This window comes from Drosophila ficusphila, unplaced genomic scaffold (assembly GCF_018152265.1).
Source record: "Drosophila ficusphila isolate 14025-0441.05 unplaced genomic scaffold, ASM1815226v1 contig_412, whole genome shotgun sequence".
NCBI lineage: Eukaryota > Metazoa > Arthropoda > Insecta > Diptera > Drosophilidae > Drosophila > Drosophila ficusphila.
Genome location: NW_025064326.1, coordinates 3,442,266 through 3,455,814, shown reverse-complemented (window position 1 = coordinate 3,455,814; position 13,549 = coordinate 3,442,266). Strand labels below are relative to the sequence as shown.

At 45.4% G+C, this 13,549-nt stretch overlaps 3 protein-coding genes and 1 non-coding gene across 5 annotated transcripts; 2 read left to right on the top strand and 2 right to left on the bottom strand.

Annotated features, from left to right (window-relative positions):
- The first annotated feature begins 607 nt into the window (after window positions 1-607).
- Trnag-gcc lies at window positions 608-678 on the top strand. Its single transcript has one exon. It is a non-coding gene; the product is annotated as a tRNA-Gly (tRNA).
- A 988-nt stretch (window positions 679-1,666) lies between these two features.
- On the bottom strand, window positions 1,667-5,114 carry LOC108094184. Its single transcript, XM_017194645.2, has 2 exons — window positions 4,982-5,114; window positions 1,667-4,701 (listed from the first exon to the last, which is right to left on the bottom strand). Exons 1-2 carry the CDS (start codon window positions 5,034-5,036, stop codon window positions 1,790-1,792), a joined length of 2,967 nt encoding a protein of 988 aa, XP_017050134.1. The 5' UTR covers window positions 5,037-5,114; the 3' UTR covers window positions 1,667-1,789.
- Window positions 5,115-5,531: 417 nt separating this feature from the next.
- Window positions 5,532-6,284, bottom strand: LOC108094095 (accessory gland protein Acp29AB). Its single transcript, XM_017194519.2, has one exon. It carries the CDS (start codon window positions 6,282-6,284, stop codon window positions 5,532-5,534), a length of 753 nt encoding a protein of 250 aa, XP_017050008.2.
- Window positions 6,285-6,789: 505 nt separating this feature from the next.
- Window positions 6,790-13,492, top strand: LOC108094162 (E3 ubiquitin-protein ligase Su(dx)). Of its 2 annotated transcripts, none has more exons than XM_017194609.2 (7): window positions 6,790-7,060; window positions 8,894-9,155; window positions 9,222-9,364; window positions 9,425-10,567; window positions 10,634-11,556; window positions 11,686-11,884; window positions 11,946-13,492. In XM_017194609.2, exons 2-7 carry the CDS (start codon window positions 8,993-8,995, stop codon window positions 12,213-12,215), a joined length of 2,841 nt encoding a protein of 946 aa, XP_017050098.1. In that variant the 5' UTR covers window positions 6,790-7,060; window positions 8,894-8,992; the 3' UTR covers window positions 12,216-13,492. The 2 variants fall into 2 exon arrangements, with proteins under 2 accessions (XP_017050098.1, XP_017050099.1); XM_017194610.2 differs by having other exon boundaries at window positions 6,790-7,071.
- Window positions 13,493-13,549: the final 57 nt, after the last annotated feature.

Here is a 13,549-nt window from a genome sequence, read left to right as displayed (position 1 = left end):
GCATTTAAACAATTATTAGCAACTAATTAGAGTGTGCACAGCACGGAAGGGCCTGAGTGCGGTCGAAGGAGAAAGTGGATTTTACCTAGAAGTGCGCACAGAAACTGTCACTTTCTAGAGGGGCACGCGCGCCAAAATCCAAATCTCTCCGGCAGGGTCAAAGCAGCATCTTCGTGGGTTGTTGGGTAATAGCTTCTGGGGGGCAGAAATGAAAGCGAAATGCAAGAACCCGAAGAAAGTCCACAAAAGAAAAGTCTTTAACCCGAAGGTTAACTTTTAAAATGATTTTATGTTGGCTTTTGATCGAAATTTAAAGGGCGGGGAAAATTCGCAAAGTAAAACGATACAATTTGCACTAAACACTTTAATTCTATAATTTTATCAGACTTATTTTAAGTCTTGGATGGACTGTTCGTTTAGAAAAATTAGAAGAGGGATAAGTTATTACTTCCTCAGCAGTCTTTCGATAAGGTTTATTTTTAGGCACGATTGCTTGTTTACAGCTCAGTGTGAACCCACACGTTGAAGTTAGATAAGCTTAAATCAAGAAACTAACATCTGTTAGTACAATGAAGCTTGTATTCAGGTTTAGTCGCATTTCGCATAAGCATCGGTGGTTCAGTGGTAGAATGCTCGCCTGCCACGCGGGCGGCCCGGGTTCGATTCCCGGCCGATGCAAAAATCTTTTTTGTTTTTTTTTTTACATTTTTATTTTCAAGCGAGGCGAGCATTCTAAAAATTTTCCCAAAGTTCACGAATTACTAAATGTTAAATGCGCGAAATATGCTTATTCGTATAAAGCCAAAACTTACTGAAAATTATAACATTATGAAAAAATAACAACTTTCATATCTTGCATTCCTTTTAAGATTCGTGATTAACAACAATATGGAATAATTAAAAGGTTTTATATAGCTTTTTAATGTACACACTTACGCCTAATTCAAAAGTCCCGTTTCATTCACTAATATTTGCAAATTGGTTGTACTACTAACAAGTAGTATCAAACCTGTCAACAATAAAATATTTGCTCGGTACATTTGCACTCATTTTTTATGCCACATTTGTGGGCTTATAATTAAACTAGATCTTCAATGCACGAGCGTAAATGTCAACTGTTTCATGTAATAATGACCATTTGGGCAGCGCACTAAAAACATAAACAAGTAAAAGCTTCACGGAGACATTAAAAAAGTGAAAATCTTTTGGTCAGTGACCAAAACAGGAGCGGAATAAACTGGATGAGTGAAGAACTTTAGTGCAGTTTTAATGTATTTTATGTGGGAACTTTTTTGGTATTTTATAACTTCACATTGCATATAATAAATATTATACTATTTAAGTTTTGCAATACTTTCTTAACAGGTTCTTTTATTTGAACAGGTGTACTAAAGGTAAGGATATCTGGACTTTAAGACGTTACATAGTATTTGTTACGAGATAACCTAAGCTTGTATAGTTTTATTCAGTATCCCCCACTAATCACAACTCCGCTCCTGAGTTTTAGTGACCGCCTGGCATATATCACGTTGGTAGAGCCATTCAAGAAGGTCAGTTTTTCAAGCCGAGGCCCAGAAACCGGAAGGGCAAGGTCTTATTTGGTCTAGAACGAGCCGAGAAACTTTCCCAAAAAAGAAAACAAATACGCACATGTGTTTTTGGGGTTTTCAGAAGTTTAATAGATCTCGTTTCGGTCTCAACTAAAACTAGAATAAATAACTTAGACTCTAGGCAAGTAACTTAAGGTGGCAATTGTGGAAAAATTCTCAACAACATGGTCCGCTTAAAGCTAGTCGGTGCACTTGGAGGCGAGGGTGCACATGAGGGTCTTGGGGCAGAAGAGCAGGCTCTTGGAGCAGCTCATCTTGTGGCCCTTCATCTGGCCCTGGGCGTTCTTGTAGCACACGAAGTAGCTGGAGATGGAGGTCTGGTCCGGGATCTTGTCGCCCTCCTTGCAGTAGTACTTCCTCTTTTTGGCTGTGGTTGAGGAGGAACTGGAACTGCTGGCCAATCCGCTGCTGCTTTGGATGATAGTGGGTCTGCTGGTGGTGGTGGCCAAGTTGACCTCTGGTAGATTCACAACATACGAGTCCAGCGGATCGCTTTCTACGTTCGAGGAGATCCCCGGAGTTGGCTGCTGAGCACTTCCGTATTGCTGGAGGAGATTGGCAATGCTCTGTGCCTTCAGGGCGGCCTCCTGCCTCCTCTTCGCCTCGCTGAGCATCTTGATGGCCTCCATCTGGAGCCTCCGATTGGTGTCTATTGTGTAGCCACTGAAGGCAGGCACCACATTGCCGCACTGCGCGTAGGTGGGGGCATCGCAGATCCTGGTCTGCTTGTTGAATGCCGTGTAGGGGGGACACGAGTAGGAGAGGACCTTCCCGTCCTTCTTGCTGCACACGAAGTAGCGCGTGCAGTCCGTCTGGTTGGGCTGCCTCACTCCCGCCTGGCAGGTGATGACCTCCACGTTGCCCAGCTCATTCAGCGCCGACTGCGACTTGGTCATCAGCGGGAGTATGGACTTCTGGAACACGTCCAGGCTGATGAAGTTGCCGTTGAAGTTCACCAACTGGCCGTGCGGAGAACCGCTTGAAGTCGCCTTGAAGGGATTCAGGTTCGGACTGCTGGTGAACATGTTCATCTCCATGTTGCCATCCGAATCGCTGTAAATGCTGCTGCTCATCGTGGGCCTGGGCATATATGGATGGTGGTGATGGTGCTGCTGCTGCTGGTGGTTATAGCTCTGCTCCAGATAGCCATTCGCAGGTGCTAATTGCTGGCTCATGTCGCTGCTGTAGGTCAGTACGTGAGGAAGAGTGTTCCCATTCCCATTCGCATTTCCCGAGCCGCCCTGGTAGTTGGCGGCCTTAATCATGTCTTCGTCCATCTCCATGCTTTCGATTTTCTGCGAGTTGGGCCTTATGCTCACCCTGTCCGCCTCGATTTGGCCCGGGAACATGTCCATGGGTCGCGGCATGTTCATCGAGGGATAGCTCTCCGTGGGCTGGTACACCCTGTTCGCATTGTGCTCGCCGAGATGCGGACTCGGTGTGTAGTAGGTGGCCACCGTGGCAGCCGAGGGCTGCTGCTCGAAGGGACGCGGAGTGGTCAAGGTGTAGTCGCTGGCGAACGGGGATTGCGATCCGTACTGCGAGGAGTAACTACTGGCCGTGGTTGTGATCGAAACGGGTCTCGCCGTGGTCATGTACTCCATTCCACCGGGTTGGTTGCCGTTCACGTGCTTGTCCATGCTGGGATAAACCCCCAAGCTGTTGCCGTACGTGTCCAGCACCTCCTTCTCGCCGGAACTCGTGCTGGACAGGTGCACGGGAATCACGTTGTTGTGGATGATGGTGGTGCTGGGTTTGTTGTAGCCATTGCCCGGGGAACCGCCTCCCGAGGAGTGCTTCTTGTGCTGCATGTAGTGGGGATTCAGGGGAGGCGGCATCCCGTAGTACTGCTGGAAGGGATTCCCCTGGGGAGAGACGAAAACGGGTTGCAAAATGGGCTGGTAGTAGGCCCCATTGAATCCTGGATTGGGCAGCACCTTGGGCAAGTTCTGGGCGGCAATCATCTGCTTGGACAACTCCAGCACGGTCTTCAGAGTGTCCTCGGATATCTTGGGCTCGTGATCGCTGTACTCGTGACTCTGAGCCGGCTGATGGTGGGAGAAGGCACTCTGTTCCTGGCTCATCCCGTAATTGGGGGGCAGGGCGAACATCACCGAACCCTCTGGACGATTCACCACTATCTGGGAGTTGGCATAACCCTGACCCGTGCTGCCGTGTGCGGAATAGGGAAGGGCATTCGACAGCATTAGCTTGGTCTCCGGCTCCATGCGATGGTGGCTCAAGTGCTCCTGCAGGCGGGTCTTGTTCAAATTGGGTTCCGGTAACTTCGGCGTAGTTTTGGGTGTCTCTGTCGTACTGGAAGTGGTAGTAGCAGTGGTCTGCTCCATGGGGTTCATCATCTCATAGCGGTTTTTGATGTCGAAGTGCGCCAGAAAGGCGTTCAGCTGATCAGGTCGCATTTCCGTCTGCGGTTTATCCGTTTTCTGATAGGTCTGCTGCAGTCCATCAATCAGTTGCGATAATCTCTGCAGATGGGCCGTTAAATTGGGATCGATGGGCGATCCTGGCTTGGCTATCTCGCTGATTCCAGCCACCTGTTTCAGCTCCGTTTTCAGCTTTTCCACCTCGGTTCTGTGCTCCAGATCATTCGACTCCACCTCCTCGCGATTCTCAGGTTTCAAAGCGGCAGGAGAATCCAGCTCCACCAGCTCGCCATCGCCGCTGGAGTCGAAATTGTGACTGGAGGATATGTCCTCATCCGAGTGCGTCGGACTCTTGGCCGCATCCTCATCCTCCTCGCTGCTCAGAGTGGAATCTAAAACAATCTCCACGGTGCCATCGTCCTTGTGGCTGGAATCGCGCAACATCAAACCCGCCTCGTCCATGTCGTTGACTATCAATATGTCGGCATCCTTTTTATCCGGCGGCTGAGTGGAGCTCATCTCGCTCGGCGTGATGCACTCCCAATCCTCGCCCGGCAAAACGCAACTTCCCAGAGTGGACTCGTAGACCAAGCCCTCGTTGCACTTCACCGGAATCCACACATGCGAGTTCGAGGGCAGTTCCCGGCACTTGTAGAAGGCGTCACAGCGCGTTTTGTGGGGGCGTGTCTTTTCAGGACAAGGTTTGCCTTTGATCAATCCAGAAATTAGAGTATGAAAATAGAAGAAATTTACACATTAACTTGGGAACTCCACTTTATGTTTCACAAAATAATCTAGTGGGGTAAAAACCAATTGTTTAGCTGATTTAAGCTTTTGTTTTCTATATCCTTAAAAGTTGATAATACCATTCACTCATTTAGGCAAGACAACTTTTCCTATTTTTTAAATTTTTAATTTAGAAAAATGGTTTTAAATGAAAGTTATTTTATTTTTAATCTCAACACTTCACTTCTTAGGGGGTTCTACCTTCGGAGAAGTAAAACAATCCCGCGAATATCGCGTAAACCAGCAGCTGCCTCATCGCGTATCCTTTTAGCGTTATCCTTCCGCCCGTAGAGCTAAATCCGTAACCGTTACTTCCGATCTGCTCCGCTCAAAGCCCGCGACACGAATGACTGCAAATCCAGAGCGGCGGCACATTAAATTTTGATAATTTTCACTTTGGGCCGAGGTTCTCTGAAACTCGGACGATGTGTGAAAAAGTCCGAAAGCGAACAAACAACAAGGTGTATGGTACATTTTCTCGGTCTCTGCTCTCTCGATGCTCGCATTTAAAACGACTGCTAATAATTGTTTAAACAAATAGTTTGTGTGTTGCTGGAAAGATCGGGGAATCAAGGAAATTTCACTTTTTCTGCGTAGTTTGTTTGATTAAAAGAGTAATATTAAAAGAGACGGATATATTAAGTAACCATAAAAGAAGTAATAGAGATAAGCTAATGAATGCTTTATGACTTGATTAAAAAACGTTTATATTACAGCATTAGCTAAGAGTTTATTTCCTGTGGAGATACATTTAGTTATCCCCTTCCTCTGTCTGACAAATGAACTTAAAACTATAGCTGCATGGATAGTCGTACATTTCGCCATTGTACAGGAACACACAGTTGTAGTTATCCAATTTGGTGGGACGGTTAGCCGCCCATTTAAAGAAAGGAGCTTCCTTGCCGGAAGCCATAGATGTGAAAGCCATATTTTGACTGAGATCGGTGATTCCCAGCCAGTAGTGAGTGTCCTTTTCGAGATTCCCCTGGACAGCAGTTAGTTCCGCTTCATCCCAAATGTCGGCCAGGTGTCCTCCCATCTGGCGACAAGTTTTCGAGGCAGCAGACCAGCTCTTCTCAGAGTAGTTCTCAATGTAGAAGTACCTCGAACCAATCGGCTGGAATCCCAGGTACTTAACTTTGACTTCCAATCTCGAAAGTGCTTCCTGCAAGGCTGTCAGCTTGCCTTCCAAATCCACCTGTCTCTCCGTTAAGTTCCGCTGGTTGATCTCAAAGTGGGATTGTTTTTCCTCTAAGGCAGCCACTTGCTTTTCCATCGTGTACTGCCTCACCAGGACCTCATTTGCCTTGTTCGCATCACTGTAATTTTTTTGATCCTGTGGGATGGTCATGTGGTTCAACACCGGCGTCAATACACTGAGACAAAATCCTCCACACTGGTTGAGTGGATCCTGCAAATGGCAAACTGACTCGTTCTCTGCCAAAGCTCCATAGAAATTTAAAGAAAGAATTGCACAAAGCAACGCGATTGCGAATTTTCGCATTTTAAGTGTTTTTTTCAATGCTTCCGAGTTTACTGACTGCGGATTTGTGTGCCGCAACTTTTATATAAACATTTTATTTATTTGAGAGAAAAAGACAAAATTGAGTAAAAGGTTATGGCGATAAACAAATCGGTTGAATAATGAATATTGAGCGCCCGTTCTTATGCAGAAAAAGCTTAATTAAATTCGAAAATAATTCTTTAGTAGTGATTCGACCAAAAAGTACACAACACTTTTTTTGTGTGTTTCAAATGATAAAATTATTAATAATATATATACTAATACTTTCTGGAATAACATTTTAATCTTCTAAAAATTTTTACATATTTTTCCTGTTTCTTGTAAAATTTATGTAGATAACCCATGTAAAAAAGGTTGAAAACTTGAATAGGAGGGTGACGAGGCTAAAAGAAGAACAGGGCAAACTTTCTAGCTGGTGCTGCCAACTGGATTTTTTAGGACATTTTCGGTTGGTTGCAAACATATGGGGTGATCACCAATTCAGAACACGGTCACACTGAGAGGAAAATTGCTGCTTGCAATAACAAATAAACAATTAGTGCAGCGATTAACTACCAATAGTAATTGAAAGTAGTCAATTACGTGGACCAAAACAAATTCGGCAATAGTCCCCACATCCCACTCATTTTTTTTGGCCTAGGAACAGCGAAGAATCTAGCAAACAAACACCCATGCAGCCGCACACAGGAGACAACAAACACACACACAGGCGCGAGTTGTAGGAGCACCCCAGGAAGAAGAAGAATCTGCAGAAGGTAAGGCGCAGGTAAAAAGAGTAAGAAGCCCCCAGAAATTGCTAAAAAAGAAACTGAGCGCCCTTTGCATTGGAATTTGCAAGCGGTAAAGCTACTGCAGCAAGTGCAAGTGAGACGGGAGCCGCGACCTTTGCCTCAATTACAAACAAACAAACAAGCATACATGGCAAAGGAGTGGGAGTGGGAGAGGTAGCTACCTTCTTTTTTTGGCGTGCGTTACATGACCACGAACATATATATATATATTTACTTGTGTGGGTGACTAAGCCCAACGGTCGATAATTCAAGGAAGTTCAAGTTCCCCGCCCCAGAAAATGCATTCTTGATTTATTGACAGCTGTTGCTGATTACTTCTCTGGGTTTTCGCCTTTCCTGCCCCACGAGATAACTCCCCTTTGTTTTACAGTATTTACTGATAAACACTTGAACATGATAAGCGAAAAAAGCCGGAAAGTGCGTGTCAATTAAAGTCCATTGAAAGTCAATTCCAACCTGGCTTCAGTATTTGTTTGGCAAACAAATAAGAAGTAAGGTTGCTCACGTGTTCTCGCCAAATTAATTCAGTAAAAACCCAAGCAAAAGGGAAATCGCAACCTCTGCACAGAGAGAAAAATTTGTTTATATTTTTTATCGAAACGCTTATGTCGAAAGAATATATAACATTTATTTGTTTTATAAACAAAATGAATGCCAATATGTTTTGTTCTGTGTATACAATCAATATGCAATGTCCATTGAACAATTGAAATTGAATTCATTTACCGTTTTCTTTTTCGTGCTGTCGATGACTCACTTTGCCACATTATTATACAATCTATTGTGTGAATCGGGGTGTTTGCTATCAAAATTATGGATGACCAGCAAATCGGCGGGGAAATTTTTACAAAAAAGTACAGACAAACACATTCGCACACACCGTGAATTATGGCAAAAATTAATAGACCATAGACATGGCTTTCCAGAAATATAAGGCAAAAATATCAGTTGTAGGTCTTATTAAAAAAGTTTATGTATACCGATGTTAGCTTACTGAAATCAATTGATTTACTGAAAGTAACAAAAAACATTGTTCATAATTCAGGAACATAATAAAATGTCATTGATGGGGAATTTCAGTGTTTTTTTTCTTATCAATTCCCGTTTTTGAATTTTATTTCTGTAGTCATGCATAGTTGATTGATTCACGGTTTATTTCTGTTCTATGATTAATTTATTTTTAATAAGAGTCCGTTTACAAAATTTCTACTACTGCCTAGAGACGGACTGTAATTATAGCAACGCTAAAAGCAACAACAAATTGCAGCTCACAATTGGTTCAAATAGTTTATAACACGAAAAAAGTGAAGGCCCGATCGCCAACAATTTTGTTGCCATACTGTCGTTTACATTATATACTACACTTGGCTAAACAGCCTATATCTTATCTGCGGCTAGTCGCTTTCATAATGATATAAAGTAGAGCTGGCATTATCTCGCTGCGAAGATTAGGTCTTTAAATTCTCAAGAGTTAAATGCGCCTAAGAGGAACTGCATAACATTGTTTTTTTACCTAGAGTGTTTGTGCAACTTACAAAATACCTTGAAACTCTTTTTTTGTAAGGTTCCATAAAATTATTCTATTAATAAGCAAATATAAATATAAAATCGGTTTTTTTCTTTTGTTACCTAGACACAGTTTATTTGTCGACTGAATAGAGTATTTTTGGTTATTGATAAACCATTTACGTGTGTAGACTGTGTTGTGGACTTATCTTATCAATTCCCGAACACGCAATTTCCCGTTCGATACTTTCCACCATCAACGCCGTACTCAATACTCGCTTTCTCTTTCAGAACAACAGCTCCCTCAGTTGGTGAAGGTCACTCAGAGGGAGGAATACTACGCGGAGAAGGAGGAGGAGCAGTCGGAGCACTCACACACTCAGCCAATAAATGGCCGATGGCAATGGGCTGCCAGCGGGTGCAGCTTCCGGCGGAATGGAGGCCGGCCAGGCAGTAAATGGAGCCGGCTCCGCCAGCCCTACGCCCATCTCCAGTTCGGGGGCGGGGGCCAGCGGGAGTGCCAATCAAGGATACCATCAATTAAGCGTGACAAGTGAGCAAACAATGGGCTTAAGAAACATTCGTTCGAACAATTAATAACAACCCGAAATCCTTTCAGTCGAGGAGGCTTCGCTGCGCAACAATGGCTTTCTCAAGCCGAATCCCTACGTGGAGCTGCTGATCGATAGTAAAAGCAAGCGGAAGACGGACCTGGTTAAGAACAGCTATCTGCCCAAGTGGAACGAGGAGTTTACAGTTCTGGTGAGTAAGGAATATAAAAACCCGAAGCCATTAATTACCCTTGAACTCTTCCTTCCACAGATCACACCCAATTCCACACTCCACTTCAAAGTGCTGGATCACTCCAGTTTCCGCAAAGATGCCATGCTGGGGGAGCGGATCATAAATCTGGCACACATCCTGCAGCTCTATAATGGGCAATGCGAGTTCCTCGAACTGACCATCGACCTGTTCGTCACCAGCAAATCGGACAACCGCCAGACGAAGAGCGGCGAGCTGGTGGCCATTCTCAATGGCCTGAAACTGGACATGAGCAAGGTGCAAATTCAACAAGTGTCTGCCCAGCAGAATGGCAGTCCACCCGTCCCATCGGTTATCCCGAGCAGTGATTTAGCCCCCGGACGCAGTTGCATGATTTACGGTGGAGTGCGAGCACGAATGCGTCTTCGCTCGAGTGGTGGCAACAGTAATGGTGCAGAGAGCCGTTCGCCTCTGCCGAACGGAGGAGCGGATCATAGGAGATCGGCTCCAGCGCCGCCGGTGTGGGAGCAGCAGCAACAACCCCAGAACCAGCCGCAACCCCTGAGAATGGTTAACGGCAGTGGGGCGGCAGTCCCGCAGACAGCGCCGTATCCCCAGCAGCCGCCAGCTCCCGCACTCGCACGTCCTCTAACGCAGGTGTACGGAGCGCTTCCCGAGAACACTTCCCCAGCTGCGGTTTATTTGCCAGCGGGAGGAGGAGCGTCAGTAGCAGGACCAGGAGTTGCAGGCCCGCCTATGGAGCAGCCGGGAGTTGGGCTGCCCGTCAGCCAAAGCACAGATCCACAACTGCAAACGCAACCGGCGGACGATGAACCACTGCCGGCTGGCTGGGAAATTCGCTTGGATCAGTATGGCCGGAGATACTACGTAGATCACAACACAAGGTCCACGTACTGGGAGAAACCGACGCCATTGCCACCAGGCTGGGAGATCAGGAAAGACGGTCGGGGTAGGGTGTACTATGTGGACCACAACACGAGGAAGACCACCTGGCAGCGACCGAACAGCGAGCGCTTGATGCACTTCCAGCACTGGCAGGGGCAACGGGCACACGTAGTATCTCAGGGCAACCAGCGATACCTGTACTCACAGCAACAACAGCAGCCCACGGCGGTGACCGCCCAGGTGACGCAGGACGACGAGGATGCACTGGGACCGCTGCCAGATGGCTGGGAAAAGAAGGTAAACTCGATTGTTAACATACTGATTTGTATAGATTTAATTTAATACTTTTCTTATCGTAAACAGGTCCAGTCTGACAACAGAGTGTACTTTGTAAACCATAAGAATCGCACCACCCAGTGGGAGGATCCACGCACCCAGGGCCAGGAGGTGAGCTTGATCAACGAGGGCCCGCTTCCGCCCGGCTGGGAGATCCGCTACACGGCAGCCGGCGAGCGCTTCTTCGTGGATCACAACACGCGACGCACCACCTTCGAGGATCCTCGACCAGGAGCCCCTAAAGGAGCCAAGGGAGTGTATGGAGTTCCTCGTGCCTACGAACGCAGTTTCCGCTGGAAGCTGTCGCAGTTCCGGTACTTGTGCCAGAGCAATGCTCTTCCCTCGCACATCAAGATCACGGTGACGCGACAAACCCTGTTCGAGGACTCCTACCACCAGATCATGCGCCTGCCCGCCTACGAGCTCCGGCGTCGTCTCTACATTATATTCCGCGGCGAGGAGGGATTGGACTACGGTGGGGTGTCTCGCGAGTGGTTCTTCCTGCTATCCCACGAGGTCCTGAATCCCATGTACTGTCTGTTTGAGTACGCGAACAAGAATAACTACAGCCTGCAGATAAATCCCGCCTCGTACGTGAATCCCGATCACCTGCAGTACTTCAAGTTTATCGGTCGCTTCATTGCAATGGCCCTGTACCACGGAAGGTTTATCTACAGCGGGTTCACAATGCCTTTTTACAAGCGCATGCTGAACAAGAAGCTGACCATTAAGGACATCGAGACGATCGACCCGGAGTTCTACAACTCTCTCATCTGGGTCAAGGATAACAACATTGATGAGTGTGGCTTGGAGCTGTGGTTCAGCGTTGATTTCGAAGTGCTCGGCCAGATAATCCATCACGAGCTGAAGGAGAACGGGGAGAAAGAACGCGTGACCGAGGAAAACAAGGAGGAGTACATCACACTGATGACAGAGTGGCGAATGACACGGTGAGAATTTGTATTTATTTTAGATGTATCAAAGTTATTCAGCAGTGTCAGCCACGCATAGGAGTAATCAAGCTTTAGGCTGAGTAACAAATCCATACTAAATGTGATTACTTCCTTCATCGTTCACAGTGGCATCGAGCAGCAGACAAAGACGTTCCTGGAGGGCTTCAACGAGGTGGTGCCTTTGGAGTGGCTCAAGTATTTCGATGAGCGAGAACTCGAGCTGATCCTGTGCGGCATGCAGGACGTGGACGTGGAGGACTGGCAGCGCAACACCATTTACAGGCACTACAACCGCAATTCCAAGCAGGTCGTCTGGTTCTGGCAGGTGCGTAGACTTGTTAACATTGTTTCTATGGAACCACTAACAAGGGCAATTAAATTTGCAGTTTGTACGCGAGACGGATAACGAGAAGCGCGCTCGTTTGCTGCAGTTCGTGACGGGCACGTGTCGCGTCCCCGTCGGAGGGTTCGCCGAGCTGATGGGCTCCAACGGACCGCAGCGCTTCTGCATCGAGAAGGTGGGCAAGGAGACGTGGCTGCCGCGCTCGCACACCTGCTTCAATCGATTGGACCTGCCGCCCTACAAGAGCTATGATCAGCTGGTGGAGAAGCTGACCTTTGCCATCGAGGAGACTGAGGGCTTCTGCCAGGAATGAGTGGCAGTCGATTTGTGGTCGGTTTGTTGATTAATGTTTAATTCCAGTTGAGCGCCTGCGTTACCGTCCCCCCCTCCACCGTACCCACTGTCCCAACCCCATTCCCTTCCCATTCGACGACCACGTTGCGTTAAATAGTTACTGTTATTATTATTACATACGTATGTATTACTACTGTATACTGTAAACATAAAACACTTTTGTCTGTCTATTCCTATGTTCGCTACCACCTATTTTGAGGGTACAACTACGCCTTGATTAAGTTAGGTACCATATCAATGAAGGGTTTGTTTAAAAGTGCGAAAAATATAGAACGATATATGTATGTATTGAATATCTATTGTACAGTACTTTTTTATTTTTTATACATAGTTTATATGTTCTATTCCTTTTTAATTTTAAAGTAAGTCATTGATTTTGCTCTGTTGATAAATTTTTACCAGTACTTTTATCTGTCGATATATTTTTGTGGTCCGCAATTACTCTGTAGTTTCGACGGCTATAAATAAAAGATTTACATCTAATCCCTAAATATTTATAACTTGAAGCACTTTTGGTATAACGATTTGTTCAAGGAATAGTTGTATACAATTTCGTAGGAATCCCTCCGTTTTGGCTTACAAAAAGCTGCTCAGCAATCGCAACCAAATGTTACGTTTTTGCCATAAGATTGCACTCTGATTGCTTCTAGTTCAATTGTACAACGAGCTCCGGCTTGCATGTTTTTAACCACTATTGGTGAACTTATATTTATATTTACACGCCCCACTTGTAAATAGTTTACTCAACCAAATTCAAATTGTTAACGAACTGAGTTGGTTTACTGGCAAACTGTTTTTAACTGTTCAATTGTTTAATACGTATACACAACAAATCTAAATAGAAACTATATTTTAAATATGTATATCCACACTAACGAACACACACATGAGATATCGTGAGAACTTGACACACCGCAAAGCAAACAAATACGTTAGGGTTTTTACAGACAAACAAGAGAATACACTTAAACCAATAATAAATTCAAATAGCAATAATTGTTGTTAACAAAACTAAAGGTAGCAAAAGAGAGATCAATGGCAGCGACGCATATATTAATTACGCTACATAAATGTGCAGACTAAGACAAATCGGAGAATAAGGAGGAGCGGCGTATATAGAGTTGATTGTGTACGATTACATATTAAATATATATATTATGTATTAAATAGATTTTATTTAGTTTAATGCAATGTGTACTGTATTATATAAAATAAATGCAAAATTATTTAGTGATACACAGCCGTGTAACTTTTCACCATGCCCTGAATACTTGGGTGCTTTTGGCTGTGTCG